Source organism: Muscardinus avellanarius (assembly GCF_963383645.1).
Source record: "Muscardinus avellanarius genome assembly, chromosome: 17".
Lineage (NCBI taxonomy): Eukaryota > Metazoa > Chordata > Mammalia > Rodentia > Gliridae > Muscardinus > Muscardinus avellanarius.
The window spans coordinates 670,153-690,820 of record NC_137803.1 but is presented as its reverse complement, the minus strand read 5'-3'; the positions used below and the strand labels follow the sequence as shown (position 1 = coordinate 690,820).

At 53.2% G+C, this 20,668-nt stretch overlaps 1 protein-coding gene across 2 annotated transcripts; it reads left to right on the top strand.

The window, feature by feature from the left end:
- Positions 1-763: 763 nt before the first annotated feature.
- Positions 764-17,932, top strand: SALL3 (spalt like transcription factor 3; the record flags this gene model as incomplete). 2 transcript variants are annotated; one of them, XM_080714798.1, is made up of 4 exons in its annotated part: positions 764-845; positions 11,723-14,536; positions 14,753-15,093; positions 17,501-17,932. In XM_080714798.1, the coding sequence occupies 4 exons, from the start codon at positions 764-766 to the stop codon at positions 17,930-17,932; spliced, it is 3,669 nt and encodes a 1,222-aa protein (XP_080570924.1). The 2 variants fall into 2 exon arrangements, with proteins under 2 accessions (XP_080570924.1, XP_080570923.1); XM_080714797.1 differs by having other exon boundaries at positions 11,723-15,093.
- Positions 17,933-20,668: the final 2,736 nt, after the last annotated feature.

The window sequence follows — 20,668 nt, the reverse complement described above, 5'->3', positions numbered from 1 at the left end:
GACGCGTGGAGCCTGCGCTGGCTGCGCCCCGGCGGGCCGGTTTTAAGGAGAGAAAAGGGGAGTGGAGCCGGCGCGAGGACGGAGCCCGCCAGCAGGGCCGGGCTCTGGACGGTCCGCTCGGCGTCGGGACTTCTGCAAGAAACGGCCCGCGGCCCCAACTGCTGCGAACTCTGCGGGCGCGCCGCCCCGCGCCGCCCCGCGCCGCCCCGCGCCTCCCCGCGCCGCCCCGCGCCGCCCCGCGCCGCCGCAAACTTTTCCCCGCCGTCGCCGCCGCCTCGCCAACTTGGCGGACGCGCTGCGGCCGAGCCGACCCACCTGGAGGCGCGGGCGGCCCTCCACCTGCCCGCGGCGGCGGGGACTCGCACGGCTGGGGTCCCGCGGAGCCGGCCGCGGGCGCTCGCGGGGCCGGGCGGGGGCGGGCGCGGCGGGCGGGGCGCGGGGGTGGGGCCGCCCGGCCCCTCCCGGGAGGCGGCGGCGCACTGGGCGCGCCCGCGGCGGGGGGCGGGCCGGCGGGCGCCCGCGGCGGGCGGGGGGCGGGGGGAGGAGCCGCGCGCCGCCGCGACCCGGAAAGTTGCGCGCGGAGTCCCGCGGCCGGCGTGCGCACTGGGCGCTGCGCTCCAGCCGGGGCGGCGGGCCGGCCGGAGCGGGGCCGGACAAAGGGGCGCGGGCGCGCGAGGCGCCGCCGGCCGGAGTCCGCGGCGGCCACCGGCCCAGCCCGCCGCCGCCGCCGCTCCGCGCCCGATGCCGCGGCCGCGCTAGCACCATGTCTCGGCGCAAGCAGGCCAAGCCCCAGCACCTCCGGTCGGACGAGGAGCTGCCGCCGCCCGACGGGGCCCCGCAGCACGGTGAGCGGCGGCGGGCGGGCGGGCAGCTTCGTTCGCGCGGGGCCGGCCGGGGCGCGGGACTCCGCCGGCCGCCCGCACCGCCTGGCTGGCCGCGGCCCGCCCGCCGCCGAGGTCCCGGCGGCGCGTCCGTGGGAGCCGGGGAGAGCGGGGTCTCCGGCCTGTACTGGCCGGCCGGGAGAGCGCGGCCGGAGCCCTGCTCGGCCTGCTCGGAGGCTCCCCGCGGCTCCGCGCTGCTGGGACCCGGCGCCCCCGCAGCGAAGGGCGGGCGCGGAGTCCGGGCTGGAGGACCCCGACCCCAGGGCCGAGCGCGGCCGGTCAAGTGGGGCCAGGCGCGGCCAGCCCGGCGGCGCGGACCCGGGACGGCTCGTCCCGCAGAAGCCAGGCTGGGGCCACTTCTGCGGCTCACCTCGGGCGAGTTGTTTAGAAGCAGAAACGCCCCGCTGGAGCCTGAGAAAGCTACCGTCCGAAAAAAGAAAAAATACCGGAGCGTAAGCGTCTCTCCCCCGGGGTGCAAAGTTTGAGAAAACAGGTACCCCACGTGGGCCGGCGGCCGGGCGGCCGGGGTCCGCGCACCCCGGGTCTCTCCTGCGGCCGAGGCTGGGGCAGCCGGTGCGCCGCGAGTCGGCCGCGGAGAACGGCGGTATGCTAAGGAGAAACGCTTGCATATGTTGGGCAGATTAAGGACAAAGAATCTTTTTGTCATGGAAATGGATTTTTTTGGTTTTGTTTACTTCTTCACATAGAATTTCTCACACTTGGTTTGTTTTGTATTGCCCTCAATGACTACACGATCAAATGAATGGATTTATTTCTGCCGAATGAGAAAGACAGTCTTTCCTTCAAAAAGACTACATTGCATCCCAGTGAGGAATTTTAAAGCTTTATTATTGTGGCTCCTGAATGGCTTAAAATCGGCTTTCACAGCCGCCCCAAATGCAACAATGTAAATACTTCTCGGCTTTGTAGGGTCGTTATCGAAATGTGCAATGTCTCCTTTTACTAAAGCATATTTTAATTAATAGAGTGAAAACCTCTTGTACTTCACAATTAACTGGCTGAGGCGCGGCTGTTCGTTTTTAATTTCACTCCAGAAATGTGAGCGTGCAGAACTTAGTCGCATAAACCTGTTGGAGGATATGCAGGTTTCCAGTGTTGAAAGCCTCAGGAGGGGTAATTATTTACGAGCGAGCTCTATTTTGAATTCGCCCGGCTGCAAGCGAGTTTGCCGAGGGATCCGCACACCCAGGCTTCCCACCACACCACCGGTGCCGTGGGGGTCCAGCCGCGTGTCCCACAGCCGTGCAGACTTCTGATCGCCCGGCTGCTACAGTTCCTGAGCATATTTTGCAACAGGCCAGAAATCCTGTCTGGGGCTGAGACCCACGAAAGCGGCGGGTTTCCATGCCTGTTTGGGGGATAGTTCAGGCAAACTATTAAAACTAGTTCCTTGTGATTTAATTGTTCTGGGGCAGATTGCTCCTGAAGCATAAGGGTACTGTTTCCTGTGAAGTCGAGGAATTCTTGTGTGCGTGTTACTCCAAGATAACGAGCGAAGTGCTTTTTAAAAGATAAATGGCCGAGCAGCTAAATGACTCCAGCGTGAATCGGCTCTCCTCATAATTTTAATTTTGCTAAATGCAATGAGAATAAACATGCTGTGCTTGAAGTTACAAGTGAGCTAAGTTAGTTTTCCTGTTTTAGAAACAAAGTAAATAATTCCTTTGTATCACTCTGGGCATGACATGTTAATTAAAGCAAGCAATAAGTGCGTCGACATGCAGCAAAATCGAAAGCTCTCGGTAATGCTGGGCAGAACTACAAGTGTGCCAAGATGTCGAGTGTATTTAGGGGGCGAGGGTGCAGCGTCATAGTAACACAGCCAGAAGCCTATATTTTTATGACTTATTTTTTCAGGGATTTGGTTTTTCGGCAAGCAGTGAAAGAATACCATACAAAAATAGTTTTTGTGCCGTTCAAGTCTTGTCACTGAAGGAATGAAATGTTCATGTATCAAAGGAAAAGAAAGTAATAATTTATAGAAAGCTTTAAAGTTATCCTTTTGTAAAAAAAAAAAATTCACGATCATTGAAACTTACATTCCTGCTAGAAACTGTCTTCTAAAATGACTTGTATGTTAATTATTTCACTCCTTTTTTGAAATAAATGTGATGCAGCTTTGGGGGCTCAGTTCAGTCTATGCCACCAATAATGACAATAATGACATCCTTTGGACCAGCTGATAATTTTGTTCCAAGAAAAACTAATTAAAACTTGGGATGATGGTGACGCACTTAATGCCCAGTAAGAACTTTAAAGGTGTAATGCTGCTTTTCTGTGTCGCATAAAATACAATTTAAGAAAGATGCCTTTTACTGTCCTTAGAAAGTATGTATTTAAGGGAGAACAAAAGGACATTACAATTGAACAGTTTGCCATCCTGCATGTTGTTTGTTGACCCTAATGGCGTCAAAGTGTTTTTATTTTCTGCCAGCTTACAGTGTATGGCTGTCTTAAAAATTCTTCCAAATGTGCTGAGCCTGTGGCTTCAGAGTTTGCCGGTGGAATTCACAGACTTTAAATTCAGGCAGAGAAGGCCATCGGCGCCCGGTGTGGAGGTCTTTTTCTTTTATCTTCATATGCAGGGTTTGTCTCTAGCTCCCCACACACACACACACACACACACACACGTTTACAATTCAGCATACAGGGACAATACAGAAGGCACTCTTCCAACATCCCCGGGCAGATTGGGTTTTTCTGAAACATGAAAGGTAGAAAGTAAGTAACCAGTTTGGGTGGGGGAGCATTTGTGAACATTTCTTCTAAAAATAACGTTTAAGAACTTAACCTAATTTAAAATGCATATGCCAGTGATCAACCAGAAAAGGGTGCCAGTGAATTCTACCTTGCAGAGAGCTGATTATACAACAGAGTTGGGGAATGCTTTATGTACAGGGCATTTTAACTTTCACTGCATACACATAGTCCAGGATTTTTAGATGTGTTCAGAGCCAGAAAAAAGGGCGAGATGTGGCATACAGGCAGGAATTCCATAGCAAGCTGGTTATTTTTTGTACACAAAATGATGTGGAAAGCAGAGAAAGTGTGTCCGATTGCATTCCAGCCGCAGTCGAAGAAGCTCTGAGGCCTTCCTCCCCAGGTAGCCTTAGGAGCGTTTTCTTGGGGCGGGGTGGGGGGGGGGACAGAGGTGCATCCAGGGTTTCTATTCTGAAGCAGAATGACCATCAGTTGGAATTTAGCATTCTGAAATGTAAGTATTGGCATGGGCTTTTATTTAAGTCAATTGAAAATCTTTTAAACTGCTAATGAGGTTATTCACCAGCCCTGCAACATAGTCACAAGCACCAGTTCCTAAAGAATCTGATAACGGGAGTTTCTGGGGGTTTGTTATTGTTTTGTATTTTGCTGCCGGATTGGTTTTTCTCTTTCTACATGGTTTCCGGACTAATTGTGGGAGTAAGGCTGTGGCCTGTTTTAATCTTGTGAAGATGTGAGCTGCTGGGGTGGGCCTCTCCATGATTACCGCATGTTAAGTCGCTCCACGTTTCATAGAAAATTAGACATAAACAGAACCTGTGTAAGAATCGAATGCCGTAGTATTGCTTAAGAAAACATATTTTCAAAGCCACATTAAATTTTTCTCTTGCAATTTCAACATGTTTGTGATTCGAAGTGCAGTTCACTGTTATCTATTACCAAGCAAAGAAATATGGAAAGTCATCTTACAGAGAGTGCGGAATATTTTAACCAAATATTGGAATGGCCTCTGGGTTAGAGATGAAGATTGACTTGTTTCTTAATTAAAGGGCAGCGTTCCCGAGAGCGAAAGTGTCCACCAAAAGACCCAGCCGTGCCGGTGTGGCTCCTGAGGATGGCCTCTGTGGGCCTGTCTTTCTGATCCCTCCCAGATCAGTGGTGTGTGCTTTGGAGACCCGCCCTTTGCATTTGCGGTGGCGAGCCTTGTGGCCGCATGGCCTGCATAGAGCGCTTTTTTGTCTCCTCTGTGTAAAGGTGGGTGCCAAGCGTGGCCGGCCCGCGACCCCGGCTCCTGAAGGTGGGTAGTTAGGAGAGCTTTGACAGGCCCCGCTGACTTAACCTTTGCCTGCTCTGCCCTGCCAGGGGTGGCCACTAGATGTCAAGCTCCTAATACAATTAGTGCATCTGTGCTGTTGACCTTGGCAGCGGGACCTTCCCCTGTTCTGTTAAGTGTGAACACTGAATCCGAGTGTTAACTAGCGATCCCACGAGTGTGTTCCGGGCCGCACAACTTATCAAATGCCATCTAGTTCGGCACAAGTGTTTATAGTTCTTGGAAGAAGAGAAACTGCTTTTCTTTTGTGTGGCCCTAGCATCTTGAGTTGTTTAACCCTGCCGGTGCTGTGGCACTTACTTGGCCTTCATCTCCACGCTCCCGGTCCTCCTCCTGAGAGGGACCTTCGCGGCTGTGTGTGGTTCTGTTGTGTGATTTGTATACACCCGGAGTGGCTGGCTGCAACCACCAGGCAGGGCTTCCCTGGAATGGTTTCCTGCCTATGCTCACACTTCTCCCATAGAAGTGAGTTGGTGCCGTGAAATGATAACAGGCGGGGAAAGGCCCCTTCACTGGCCCTGAGCGACAGCTGTTTCCTGGCCACAGTTGACTGCAGCCTTTTTCCTGGGTACGGCATAGCCGGCGCCCCTCCGTTTACACCTAGGGGTTACATCTCACCAGTGTTGCTGGCGGTTGTTTCTGTGCATAGTGGATTTGACAAATGGTCAGTGTGTGCGATCTTGTCCTCTGAATTTAAGCCATCTCACTGACCAAGGGTGACTTTGCAAAATCACCCCCAACACCAGATTGTGATGGAAATGGCTCACATGGGCAATTTCTGGTTTCCATGTTTTCCTTAGGCACAGGTAGCCACGCATACGCATTTGCTGCGGGTGTGATCACAGCATTGCATCTAAGAGAAGGGACCACTGTGCAGCCTTGAAGTGCGACAGACACCTCATACTTTGCCTCAGCATCTGGCCACAGTGACAGCCAGCGGCCTGCCGCGGCCCTGCAGGGGCCTCAGAGTAGCCCTCCTCTGTCCCCAGCCTCTCCGCACAGATCAGAACTGCACACTCCTCAGACAGGAGACAGTGATGCCTGTGCCACAGGTGGTCCTGACTTAACAAATTGGAGATGTGGGCCACTGAGTTAGAGGGAGTGTGTGGGTCAGTGCCAGGTTGAGCAGAGCAAGACTGCCCTCCACTGTTCAGCTCCGTGAACACAGGCTCCCAGGTCTGGGGAAAAGGACAGACATTTTTTCTGTTGCGCCTGGAATTTCTCCTACATTGTTAAACACAGTGGGGGTCTCTATTTGTCTCCTCCTGAGTCACAGCTTGGGTTCAGTATGTGATAATTCATCTTCCTTTATGGGATTCAAAGCCATCATAAGGAGTTAAAAAGAATTAATTTGCAAGAAAATAAGTGTCTCCTCACAATTTAGGAAAACTTCAAAAGTGCTTGCTAGATTTTTAAGAGATGGAGGCAAAGGAGAAAGTGTGGCTTCCTGTCCTGAAGATGCACCTGCATTTTCAAGTTCTGATTAAAGTGCAGAAGTTGGCGGGGCCTCTTCCCTAAGCACACAAGCTTGGCTACGCCTTTTGCTAACTGTAGTGAATTGAAAATATGTAGCAGAAGGTGAGCAAGGGAAAGTGTGGAACCTCTGTTGTACTGGACTGTGTAGCTGACGAGCGTATCTACCAGGCGGTGACTGTACTCCCGAAAAGAGAAAAGAAAAGCCTTGCCAAGAGCTGCAGTTAGATGCAGCTAAAGAAAGCCTACGGCTAGAATATTAAGTCTTTACAACAGTGTTTTTTGTTTTTGTTTTTACTTGTGGCTTTGTAAAGATCTTCACAGCTAAAAATGCTCGCTCCTTCTGACCTGTCAGTCCTAGGAGAGCAAAAGCATGCTGTGTACCTGCTCTGCAGGCCAGCGAGACCTATGGCCCCCAGGGGCTCCTTCCACTGCAGAGCCTGGGCCAGAGAAGGATTATTTTTGTTCAACATTCTGCCTGTTTTGTCAGGGTGAAAAAAATTAATGTATTCTTTAAACTACCACCTCGGAAGCTGCCCTTCTTCTATTCAAGGTTTTCTCTGAAAGGCCATGGGCCCCTCCCCCACTCCAGACAAGAGAGAAACAGAAACCACCCAGTAACACGTGGGCAGGGAAGAGGCTAGAAACCCTAAAAACGTTAGGTATAGATGGCAGGTGTGCCACGATGTTGCACACTTGTCTGTAATCCCAGCACTTGGGAGGATGAGAGGAGAGTCACAGGTTCCAGGTCAGCCTCAGCAACTTAGACTGTGTTTCAAAAGAAAAAGGTGCGAGGGGTGCAGCTCGCAGGTAGACTGCCCCTGAGTTTAATAGAGGAAAGAAATAGACGAGGGAGGGAGGGAAAGAGAAAAGCAGGTGTTGGGTGGTCGTAAATCAAGCCAAAATAACTCTATTTTTAGCCAAAATAACTCTATCTTTAGTACTGGTGGGGCCGTGGCCGCCTGGGTTTGACGCATATTTGACACCATCCAAGGTCCCTGAACAGCTCGGAGCCTCCCTCACATGCAGAAAACCTGGCCAGACACACAGGGCACATCACCCTGACGGTACCCTTGGCTGGCTATTCCTGCCCGCCAGAGAGAAGGAGGGTTAGCTAAGTATGTGACGTGGTGAACTAGTGGGCTTTATTTTTTCTCCCTTCCTAACATAACCCTTACATACGACAAAATTCCTGCTTAATCCTTTGCTATTTACAGTTGCAAATCCCTTAGTTGTTGGACAATCAGTACGCAATAAATACATTACTCTGACACTAATGATAATGTTTACAATGGTTGCTTTTTAATTCCCCCCTTGAAGAAAGAGAAAGAAAATGAGAATTGCATCAGTAGCAAATGCCTCAGACTTGTTACTGTTGGCCTGTTGTTGGGATGGCTTCCTAACCAGGTTTTCCCTTGAAATAAAAATTTCAAGCCATATTAACTAATGGATGCAATGACTTCTATTTTTAGAGAATAACGGCTAGCTCAAAATGGTAAGTTTAATTAAAAGATGGTTAAATACATTTGAATCCGACGTAACATTGGCTTTAAATGACACAGGATTAAAGGGCTTTAGCAGTTTCATGATAAAATGGTGAACTGCTCACAGCCTCCCATCTGCGTTTTCTTGTTATGGAAAGCGTTTAAAAATAAAGTGGTAATGCCAGATTAGCACATGTACACTGTAATGTGTGCCTTAGTTGTTATCCTGAGAAAAGCCAAGGAAACAAGTTATAAAACTTACCGCTCCTCCATCTCTCCTCGGCATGTATCGGGCCAGAGCTGCTCTGCACATCTGTAAAATGTCCTGCTGCCTCTAAGAGCTTGGTCCTTAGCAAAACAGGCTCCTTTTGGCTATTTCCTGTCAACCAATCCACTTAAAGTACCTGTCGTTTAATAACGTTCTTAAAATATGCAAACGAAATTTCAATTCCATCTGTAAAATATTAGTTTTTGTATTCATCTTAAGTCATGCATGCTTATCTAAAACTTTAATAGTATGGCTCTCAATTTCCAATTTTGTTCACACAGTTGCAGCTTGAGCAGGTGAGAGTAACAGTTGAGGAAGTCCTGTTACTGGTATTTTATACAAACCCTATATACCAATATGTTGACTCAAAATAAGAAATCTGAATTGCATTGAAAAAAAAATGCCTCACTAACCGTAGTTCTTAGGATATCGTTTAGTCAAGAAAGTTAAATTTATCATGAAGCTTTGCTTATCAACCAGTTATCTAATTGTTGGTTTCCTTGGGCCCATTACCATCATAAGCTGTTAACAGGTCCACATGGTCAGAATGGCTCTCTACAATTTCCTCCTTCAGGTTTGAAGGGATGTAAGTGGAAGATTATTTTACTTTGACAAGAATATCTTCATTGTGTTGAGATAATTGTCACTTAAAATTACATTAAGCAGAATGACTTGTTATTTGGTGGAAGTGCTTAAATATTCTCTGCACAGTTTCTCTTCTCCAGTTGAAAAGCAGTTTAAGTTAGCGGCCTACCAATTGGGAAACGAAATCACCTATGAGAACTTTGGAGCGTTTAGAAGTGGGGAACCCTAAAAACACTCAGTACAGGAAAAACTAGTAGGAATGGAAAAATGCTAATCTTTAAGGTAAATACAGATTTGCGTGGAGCAAAACCTTTGAAAAGAAGCCTAAGACCTTTGTGCAAAACAAAGTTTCCTGTGTCACACGCACTGGTCTGTTTCAAAGAAAACCTGGCAAATGTTCATTTGTGAAGATAGAACTTACGTGCAGCCGTGTGTAGTCATTGTCTCAACATGGAATGCGTGGTACCCAGAAGTCACACTAACCCAAGCCTGTCAGTGAACTGCCCCAACGCACACTCCATATTAAAAAGTATTGTTTTAATAAGCTAGATATTACTTCTGTAAAAATTTTAATTGTAAGCCCTGTGAATTTTTTTTATATCATATGAGTTGTACGCTTTATCTCCTCTAAGGAAATGCATGCAGAAAACATTTCAAGGAGCCAGCAATATTTACTTTGTTGGGGGTTTTCCTTTTTAAAAAGTACTAAAGTAATACTTCCTTTTATAGGATAGCTTTAAAATACAGAAAACAACTTTTTTAAAAGTGTAGCCCTTGTGTAGTTATTTCTGCGTATATATTTAATTGCTCGATGCAGTTGAACTTTTTTTACTGCCCACCTAGATTTATGTTTGAAGGACATTTTTTCCACAATTAGAAAAGAAAGTTTGAGGCAGAAATTCTAAGTATTTTTGGAAAACTTCTAAAATGCATGACTAGAATTTAAGAGTCCTTATTTGCTATCAGTTATGAAGAAATTATTTGCTTGGAGTTGTTTTGTTTTGTTGGTTCCCTTTTCTGTACCCTGGTGGGGCATACAGTTAGGTTTGCATATGTTAAGTGCTGTAGGCTGAGTATTTACTTGTTAATGTGCCTGTCTGCAGTATAAATCAGCTGGACCTCCGCTGGCTGCCCCTCAGCCTCATTACAGACACCTATTACATTCCTTCCTCCGCGGTAATGAGACTTCTTGCAGCAGCCTGATCCTCCGCGCTGAGTGTAGCTTAAAAGTCTAGCAGGCTTTATGGGCTGCCAGCTCTAACTTCTTTTCCCCTTCAAACGGCTTAGCCAGTTAAGAAAATGCTAATTGAACGCTGCTAATAATTTTTTAAAGGCATGTATAAATTACCTAGGAATAATGGCCTCACGGAGAGCAGCAGACCTGCCTCAAAATGTATTTTTATTTTCATTTTCAGGAGAGGGGCAATATGCTCTTACAGAACATTTTTTTTTTTTTGAAAAATCAGGTTTTCCTACTGAACAACTCAGTACTAAATTGTCTCTTTTTCCCACACCCTAAACGGTCTGGAGACTCTGGCCACTCCCTGGGTTGGCGTTAGAGCAGCCAGTTTTTTCCGAGGACAGAGTTGATATTTTGCTCTCACACTAGGCTGTGCCTGTTGAACAAAGACCGACTCGCAGCTGTCACGGGCTCGGCTCTGTCACTCCATCTCCAAGTTGACAGAGGCAGCTAGGAATCGGCGGACCCAGGCTATCTCAGAGAGCCAGGCAGGGTCCCACCCAGCTGCCCACGCGGCAGGAGCCAGCGTGGGACTGTGTCGCCCTCTCCGTCCTGTGCAGCGCTTTATTTGATCAAGTGTGAATGAGAGTTGTTCATTAAACACGGTTGTTATTCGGCACAAGAGGGTAAGGGGAGACAAGGAAGTGGCTTCCTGCAACGGTAATTAAACATGTGTGACCAATTAGCAAGGTGTCCATCATGCCACAAGCATGTAATTTGCCAAGTCTTTCTGTGGAATAGATGAAAATAGGTACATAAAGTGTGTCTGACTACGACATTCTCATGTTAAACATGTCAACATAAGTGAACTTTAAATATATAATTTCTGGTTTGTTAACAAACTGCTGAACTCTATTGGCTAATAACAATAACATGTAATTTTAGTTCATTTTGCCAAGAAATATTGCTTCTGACAGAGCCAGTTAATTGTACTAAACATCATGATTCATTTTCGGCCTCCCCTGTATCGATACTCATCTGGCAAATTCTAAAATACAGACACGGATCCCTGTGTAAGGCAAGCACCAGGGCCAGAGAAGCAGGAACCGGCACCGGCAGAACCTTGTGTCAGGGGAGATGGTTTTTCTGAGCCGAAATGTAAGAAGCGCTTATGTTTTCTTGGTTATATTCACAAATGAAAGTATTTAGCCGAAGTTTCCTACCCAAAATGAATGCCTATTGATTCCAAAGGTTTTATAGAATTACACGAGGTCCGTCCTGTCTCAGCCCGGCCTCAAGATAATAAGTCCCCCCCGGCGGCGCCCACACCGAGCCCGGCCTGCAGGCCGGTGTGCTGGGAAGGCTGCGGATTAGTTTAGCAATGTTAAGTGAGCTGGCAAAGGCATCTCTAATTTTGCTGGAAATGAGGAAGCCCGATGGTAAAGGGGAATCCTAATGAGCCCGTCGAAAGCTGGCTTTGTACCCGACAGACAGGGTAGCTGCGGATTCTATGAAAATATTGGAAATCAATAGCTTCTATGGAATTTCATTAAGAAGCAGTATCCACAATTGATAGCGCCTCATAATTTGATGGATTGGGCTGAGAAAATGATTAGCTAGCTAGAAAGAGCCGTAGAACACACACGCTGGGACGTCAGAAATGTTGAAGTGAGGTAATTTGTACAAAATAAAAAATATTGATTTTACGCGTGTGCAAAATTTCGAGGCGGGGGGGGGCAGCTGCGCGCCCGCTGATGCAGTGTCTCGGTTTCCTAGGCGCCCCCGGGGACCGGGCGGACGACGCGGACAGCGGGGCCGAGAGCCGCAGCGGCGGCGAGGACACCAGCGTGTGCGCGCAGTGCTGCGCCGAGTTCTTCAAGTGGGCCGACTTCCTGCAGCACAAGCGGACCTGCACCAAGAACCCGCCGGTGCTCATCGTGCGCGAGGATGCGCCCGCGCCGCCCCCCGAGGACTTCCCCGAGCCCGCGCCGGCCAGCTCGCCCAGCGACCGCGCGGACAGCGAGGCCGCGGACGAGGCCGCGCCCGCGGAGGCCGGCGAGGCCGGCGAGGCCCAGGCCGGCGAGGCCGAGGCCGAGCCCATGGACGCCCAGGCGCCCGCGGACGCCGGCCTGCCCGGGCCCGCGCCCGCCGACCCCGCGCCGCCCGCCGGCGTGCCCAGCACCAACGTGACGCTGGAGACGCTGCTGAGCACCAAGGTGGCCGTGGCGCAGTTCTCGCAGGGCGCTCGCGCGGCGGGCGCGGCGGGCGGCGTGGGCGCCGTGGCCATCCCCATGATCCTGGAGCAGCTCGTGGCGCTGCAGCAGCAGCAGCTCCACCAGCTGCAGCTCATCGAGCAGATCCGCAGCCAGGTGGCCCTGATGAGCCGCCCGGCCCCGCGGCCCCCGCTGGCCCCCGCCGGCCCGGGGGCGCCCGCCGCCGCCCCGCCGCAGCAGGGCCTGGCGGCGCACGCCTCCCTGCAGCTGTCGGGGCCGGCCCCGGGCCCCGCGGGCCCCGCCGCCCCGCCGGCCTTCGAGGGCCCGCAGCACCTGCCGCAGGCCGCGCCGGGCGCCGGCCCCCCAAGCGGCCCGGGCCCCGCAGAGTCCACGGCCGGCGCGGCCAGTGCGGCCCCGGGCGCCGCAGGGTCCAGCGCGCCGCAGCCGCAGAGCGCCTCGACGCCCCCGGCGCTGGGCCCCGGGCCCCTGCTCGGCTCGGCCTCCAGCCTGCCAACCCCTCTGCTACCTCAGACCTCCTCCAGCGGGGTCATCTTCCCCAACCCACTGGTCAGCATCGCGGCCACCGCCAACGCGCTGGACCCGCTGTCGGCCCTCATGAAGCACCGCAAGGGCAAGCCCCCCAACGTGTCGGTGTTCGAGCCCAAGGCCAGCGCGGAGGACCCCTTCTTCAAGCACAAGTGCAGGTTCTGTGCCAAGGTCTTCGGCAGCGACAGCGCCCTGCAGATCCACCTGCGCTCCCACACGGGCGAGCGGCCCTTCAAGTGTAACATCTGTGGCAACCGCTTCTCCACCAAAGGCAACCTGAAGGTGCACTTCCAGAGACACAAGGAGAAGTACCCACACATCCAGATGAACCCCTACCCCGTGCCCGAGTACCTCGACAGCGTGCCCACCTGCTCCGGCATCCCCTACGGCATGTCGCTGCCCCCGGAGAAGCCGGTCACCACCTGGCTGGACAGCAAGCCCGTGCTGCCCACGGTGCCCACCTCGGTGGGGCTGCAGCTGCCCCCCACCGTCCCCGGCGCTCATGGCTTCCCTGACTCCCCCAGCGTCACCCCGGTCAGCCGCTCCCCGCAGAGGCCGTCGCCCGCGTCCAGCGACTGCACCTCCCTGTCCCCGGGCCTCAACAGCGCCGAGTCTGCCATCGCCGTGGCGGCAGAGTCCCCGCAGCCGCTCCTCGCCGGGTCCTCCCTGACTAAGACGGAGCCCGTCAGCCTGCCTTGCGCCAACGCGAGGACGGGGGACCTCCCGGGTGGCGGGCAGGGCGGCGCGGCGCCCATGTCGGCGGCCACGGCCGTGTCCGACAGCGCCTCCACCAGCCTGGGCAGCCCGGGGCTCCCCGCCGTCTCCGACCAGTTCAAAGCCCAGTTTCCCTTCGGGGGGCTGCTGGACTCCATGCAAACGTCGGAAACCTCAAAGCTGCAGCAGCTGGTGGAGAACATCGACAAGAAGATGACGGACCCCAACCAGTGCGTCATCTGCCACCGGGTGCTGAGCTGCCAGAGCGCCCTCAAGATGCACTACAGGACGCACACGGGCGAGCGGCCCTTCAAGTGCAAGATCTGCGGGCGCGCCTTCACCACCAAAGGCAACCTCAAGACGCACTTCGGCGTGCACCGCGCCAAGCCGCCCCTGCGGGTGCAGCACTCCTGCCCCATCTGCCAGAAGAAGTTCACCAACGCCGTGGTGCTGCAGCAGCACATCCGCATGCACATGGGCGGCCATATCCCCAACACGCCGCTGCCCGAGGGCTTCCAGGACGCCATGGACGCCGAGCTGCCCCTGGAGGAGAAGAGCGTGGAAACCCTCAGCAGCTACGAGGAGGACATGGACGAGAACTCCATGGAGGAGGAGCCCGAGCTGAAGGACGCGGCCAGCGACGCCTCCAAGCCGCTCCTGGCCTACTCGGGCTCCTGCCCGCCCTCGCCGCCCTCCGTCATCTCCAGCATCGCGGCGCTGGAGAACCAGATGAAGATGATGGACTCGGTCATGAGCTGCCAGCCGCTGAGCGGCCTCAAGCCCGCGGAGAACGGCTCGGGGGAGAGCGACCGCCTGAGCAACGACGACTCCTCCGCCCCGGGCGATCTGGACAGCCGCAGCGCGGGCAGCCCTGCCCTGTCCGAGTCCTCGTCCTCCCAGGCCCTGTCGCCCGCCCACAGCAACGGCGAGAGCTTTCGCTCCAAGTCCCCGGGCCTCGGCCACCAGGAGGACCCGCAGGAGATCGCGCTAAAGACCGAGAGGCCGGACAGCCCGCCCGCCGGCCCCGGACACGGAGGCGCCCTGGACCTGGTCGCCGGCCGGCCGCTCATCAAGGAGGAGGCCCCCTTCAGCCTGCTGTTCCTGAACAGAGAGCGGGGTAAGTGTGCCAGCACCGTGTGTGCTATCTGTGGCAAGCCCTTTGCTTGCAAGAGCGCGTTGGAAATCCACCACCGCAGCCATACCAAGGAGCGGCCGTTCGTCTGCACGGTCTGCAGGCGAGGGTGCTCCACTATGGGTAATCTAAAGCAGCACTTACTGACACACAGATTGAGGGAGCTGCCTGCTCAGGTGTGTGACCCCAACTTTGCTCTAGGTCCCAGCCACAGCACTCCCAGTCTGGTCTCCAGCCCTGCGCCCACCCTGATCAAAGTGGAGGTGAACGGCCACGGCAAGGCCCTGGCGCTGGGCGAGGGCCCGCCGCTGGCAGCCGGGGTGCCGGTCCCCACGGGGCCCCAGACAGTGACGAGCCCGGGCCTGGCGCCCATGCTGGCACCCCCGCCACGCCGGACGCCCAAGCAGCACAACTGCCAGTCGTGCGGGAAAACCTTCTCCTCGGCCAGCGCCCTGCAGATTCATGAGCGCACCCACACCGGGGAGAAGCCCTTCGGCTGCACCATCTGCGGCAGGGCCTTCACCACCAAGGGCAACCTCAAGGTAAGGGCCACGGTCAGGCCAAGAGCGCCTGGCCCGAGGCCGGGAGGCCGGGGTGCGTGGTGTTCACACGTGCAGAGTGGGCGGTGTGTGCCCACACGTGTGTGGGTGTGGAGTAGGGAGTGTGTGCGCTCACGTGTGTGGGTGAGTGGTGGGATATACGTGTGCGCTCGTGTGTGGGTGTGGTGTAAGGTGTATGGGTGCAGAGTGGGATGTGTGTGCCCATGCGTGCAGTGTGTGTGTGCTCACCATGTGTGCTGAGTTGTGGAGTGCATTGTACTCAAGCATGTGGGTACAGAATGGGATGTGCGTGTTCATGTGTGTGGGTGCAGAGTAGGATGTGTGTGTTTGTGCGTGTGGGTGCAGAGTGGGATGGCATGTTAACATGGGTGCAGAGTAGAATGGTGTGTTCACACATGGGTGCAGAGTCGGATGGCGTGTTCATCCATGTGGGTGCAGAGTGGGATGGCATGTTCACATATGGGTGCAGAGTAGAATGGTGTGTTCTCACATGTGGGTGCAGAGTAGAATGGTGTGTTCTCACATGTGGGTGCAGAGTAGAATGGTGTGTTCTCACATGTGGGTGCAGAGTAGAATGGTGTGTTCTCACATGTGGGTGTAGAGTAGGATGGCATGTTCACACATGTGGGTGCAGAGTCGGATGGCATGTTCACGCATGGTGGGTGGAGAGTGGGATGGCGTGTTCATGCATGTGGGTGCAGAGTGGGATGGTGTGTTTGCATGTGGGTGTAGAGTGGGATGGCGTGTTCACACATGTGGGTGTAGCGTAGGATGGCATGTTCACACATGGGTGCAGAGTCGGATGGCATGTTCACACATGGGTAGAGAGTGGCATGGCATGTTCACGCATGGTGGGTACAGAGTGGGATGGCATGTTCACGCATGTGGGTGCAGAGTGGGATGGCAAGTTCACACATGGGTACAGAGTGGAATGGCATGTTCACGTGTGAGGGTGCAGAATGAGATGTGCATGCTCATGCATGTGGGTGCAGAGTGGGATGGCATGTTCACAAATGTGGGTACAGTGTGGGATGGCGTGTTCACACATGTGGGTACAGTGTGGGATGGTGTGTTCACACATGTGGGTGCAGAGAGGGATGGTGTATTCGCATATGTGGGTACAGAATGGGATATGCATGCTCGTGAGTGGGGGTGCAGAGTGGGATGAATGTTCACACGTGGGTACAGAGTAGGATGGCATGTTCGTGTGTGTGGGTGCAGAGTAGAATGGCACATTCACACGTGTGGTATGGTGTGCGTGCGTGTGTAGTGCGAATATGTGGGCTGTGGTTACATGGGGTGTGCATCCTGTGGGTGTACGTGTGTGCTCGGGGGCACTGGCCCAGGGTGCGTGCCATTGGCAGCACCGTGAGGAGCGGGGCCTGCTGCTGCTCAGCCTGCACTGGGCCTTCCAGTGACGGCACACTCTGCAGCTTGGTGGGCGGGCCGGCCCAGGGCACACAGCACTCTTGAATCTGATCACAAAATAAACTTGGCCCCCAAATGTTCACATGTAATACAAGTAAACAAAGACAAGGCTTGCTCAGCAACTTCCGGAAGGTTCTGTGGCCTGAGTGGCTGCGGCGGGCTGCGGGCCATGCCGAGTGAACAGCTTCCCAACCAAAGAGGGCTGAGACACAGGCGGCCTGTGTCTGCCTGCCTCCTCCCCGGGCTCCTCTGTCCTCCAGACCGCGGCCCTGCGGGACCTGGCAGCTCTGCAGAGATGGTCCCGGGCCAGCCGCTGGGACTTGTGTGCCGGGCAGTGTCGGCAGGTCAGAGTTGCCCCAGGACTCCCCTGGCGATGACCCCAGCTTGTCTTAGTTCAAGTATGAGGTGGTTTAAAAAGCAGGGGCGAGCCGGGCGTGGTGGGCACGCTTGTAATCCCCGCGCCTGGGAGGTGGAGACAGGAGGATCATGCAGGTTGGAGGCCAGCTGCGCTGGCTTAAGAGACCTTGTTTCCAAATTTTAAAAAGTATAAAAATAGGTCTGGGAGTGTAGCCCAGAGGTAGAAGGGTTTCCAGGAACCCCAGTACCACCAAAAATGAAATGAAATAAAATAAAATAATAAAAAGCAGGGGTGATGACTAGTGGGTGAGACCCTTTATCCTGGGAGCTCTAGAACATTCTCTGGGACCTCTTGGGTTTTACAAGTTGAAAGCAAAATGTCTATTGGATTTGTTTAAGTGAGAGACACATTCATTCCCTTTGTGGGGCTGGCTTTCCACTGAGGAGCGTCCGTGAGGTCCTCAGGAAAGCTCCCCAAGTGCGCTTGGCTGGCCTCACGCTAATCCTTTGGGTGGGAGAGCGCGTGTGGAGCTGAGGAGACGGGACATTCTGGCCTCAGTTCTGGGCTTGCTTACCTGTGGACGCCTCTCCCTGTCTCCCCCAGGTGCACATGGGGACGCACATGTGGAACAACGCTCCTGCGAGGCGCGGCCGCCGCCTGTCCGTGGAAAACCCCATGGCCCTGCTCGGTGGCGACGCCCTGAAGTTCTCCGAGATGTTCCAGAAGGACCTGGCAGCTCGCGCGATGAACGTCGACCCCAGCTTCTGGAACCAGTACGCAGCGGCCATCACCAACGGGCTCGCCATGAAGAACAACGAGATTTCCGTCATCCAGAATGGAGGCATCCCCCAGCTCCCTGTGAGTCTCGGCGGAAGCGCTCTCCCGCCCTTGGGCACGTTGACCGGTGGCATGGACAAAGCCCGCACAGGCGGCAGCCCACCCCTCGTCAGCGTGGACAAAACGACCTCAGAGGCAGGAGCCGGCCGGCCCTTCACGAGGTTCATTGAGGACAACAAGGAGATAGGCATAAACTAGCCTCAGCGACGGCCTCCGCCCCGTTGCACCCCGCAGGCTTCCGTTGGAGCTCCAGTCTTTGGGTCCTCCACCCGAGGCTCCCGTGGAGTGGAAATGTCATCCACGGCCAAACGACTTTGACCCAGCCGCTGCCGGGAGGCCCTCTCGTAAGTGCTGCGGGGTACTTCCCTCCCTGGCGGGCGTGACCGTTCCTAGGAACTCTCCAACCTTTTAAACAAAATTCAGTTAAAAAAAAAAAGTGCTTGGAAAACCACCTTAGGAACAGAAAGAACCCGGCCCGTACCCACTCGGTTTCCCCTCATGCCCAATAAACCTGCAAGGGAAATTGGACCCTGCAGCATCCCAGAGAATCCCACCTGATGGTTTTGTTCAAATTAGTTAGAAACTGGAACTTTGTTTTAGGAACTCTTCGTCTTGAGAAAGTGGGTCAGTACTCCCAACGCTGTGTATTACGACAGTATCTTCGTCCGTAGTATTTATAATGTTAAGATAAGCGGGTAACAGACAGTAAAATAGCCCCAACCTTAAATGAAGCTTTTGTACTACAGAATACATCTGGCTATGTGATTTTTTTTAAAAGCAAGATTTAGCTATAAATAATTGGATTATTCCAATGCAGGCACAGTTGTGATGTTCTCTTGGGAAAGATAGCATGCTCTCTGTGTGCAAGTACCTGTGACAAGCCTTTTTTTATTTAAATGTTTGTAGCTGCTCTGTGGACAGTTGTTCTCTAGTGTGGTCTGTAGCCCAGTGGTTGATTGGGGAACAAGTTACAGACAAACATCACCATAAATGATTCACAACATTATAAACAGTTGTGAGTAACTTTCACGTTAACAAAGTTGTACAATAAAAAGGTAATGTTTGTATAATGTGGTTGCAAACTCTTAATTTATATGATTGCACTTTTAGAATTTTGTATTAGGGAGGTTTGTCTATGATACGAAAATTTAAAAGGATGTAAAGTATTTAGTACTTCGGTTCAAGGAAAATGGAAAAAGCTGTTAGGGCATCTTGCTTTGTCTTAAGGTCAGACACTATGAGAGATCTGTACTGCTTAAGCAGAAAAGCCACCAAGGCTTGTCAGCGCCTCAGTAAAACAAGGCCTGCCATTCTTAAATTAACATGATTTATTTAACTTTTCTACAAAGCGCATTTAAAAACTGTGACCACTCTAACAAAATGTTGACGAATTAGCCTTTCTGACTGTGACGTCAGCACAAGCCAAGACTTACGGAGAGGACGTTGTGTAGATCTCGCTGTGAGCCTCTTGCTCCTACACACACACACACACACACACACACACACACACACACACTCTCAGCCTGGTACCATGGCCGTTGCGCACAGTAAACAAGAGAGGGATAGCTAGTGTGGCAGCATAGTCGGTCATAACGTTGCCATTTCCTCGGTTCCTGATTTATTTATTGTCTTCTCCAATGAGAACCAAGCACAGTTTCCTCTGCCGATTCCAGACGGCCGGCTTGCGGCGGGGCGGGCCGAGCAGCGGGGCAGTGTTGGCGTACTACCTCATCCCACGCGTGGCAAGTGCGGGGAGCTGTCGTGCCGGACTCACACTACACACGGTTGGCGATTGGTGGGTAGCTGGGGAGGAGTGCGAGGAGCCGTCCGCCTGCGAGAACGAAGCCGACCGCAGAGCTGCTCCGATGCAACCCCAAGCGGAACAGTCTAAGCAGTGCAGCCGCGGAGAGAAGGCGCGGGGCCGGGCCGCCGAGCAGCCTCTCAGAGGCTCCTGGGCTGTTCGTTTCCCTTAGAAACGAACGTGAACTCCGCGGCTGTCTTGCCGTGGCGTGGTGCCCATGCCATCCCCTGTCGGGATGCTTGAGTGGCAGGGTCTCGGCATTGGGCAGAAGGGACCAGGCGGCTTCCTGTCGCCGTGAATTGTTACTTATCTGCGTCCTTTCGGTGTGAGTTTTCCATGGTAGTCGTTAGTATTTGGTACCATGTTAGTGTCCTCTCCTCCCGAAAGGGTGTGTATATAACTTAAGAGAAATGTAAAGTGTTCTAAATACGATGGCTTGTGCGGGGACTGTGAGACCGGCCCCTGCTGTGTTCGGGGCTGGCTCGTCCTCCTCGTGGTGAAGAGAGACACTATTTTTGTATTGCGATGCCACGCAGGGCTGAGCCTCCCCAAACCAGCTGGATTGTTACCTAGATCCAATATTTTTTATGATGAAATCTGTGGCTTGACACATCTACTGACTGAAATGGATGTCTTAGTCTAGGTTACTATTTTTGTCATATGGAACTGAATAAAATGCAGGCTGTAATATTACTTCTGAATTGCGCTCCTTGATTCTTCGGAGGGAAAGTAGAAATCGAGGTGGTCGTTGACAATGGCGTGATCTGTGGTGTTCCTAGGAAGAATGTCCGTGAGGGCTGAGGGCTTAAGAGTTAAGCAGTACCTAAAAGTGCTTTAACTGCTTTTGATTTTTGTTTCTTTTTCCCACAATAAAAATGCATCCTCCTAACTGGTGACTTTTACGTCTGCCATGGACAGAAGATGTAGTGGAAATGGGTACCTGCTACAGACTCGGCAGTGTCCTGAGACCACCGCACTTGGGACTGCCTTCCTGTCATTGGCATTAGGCAAAAGTGTCAGCTTTTCGGGACGCTTGAACAGGTGGACGTGCGTCAGATAACGTCACGGGCAGGGATGCAGGCAGGAGTGTATTCAGAGAGTGCTGTGTGTCTGCTCACTACTAGTGGAGGACC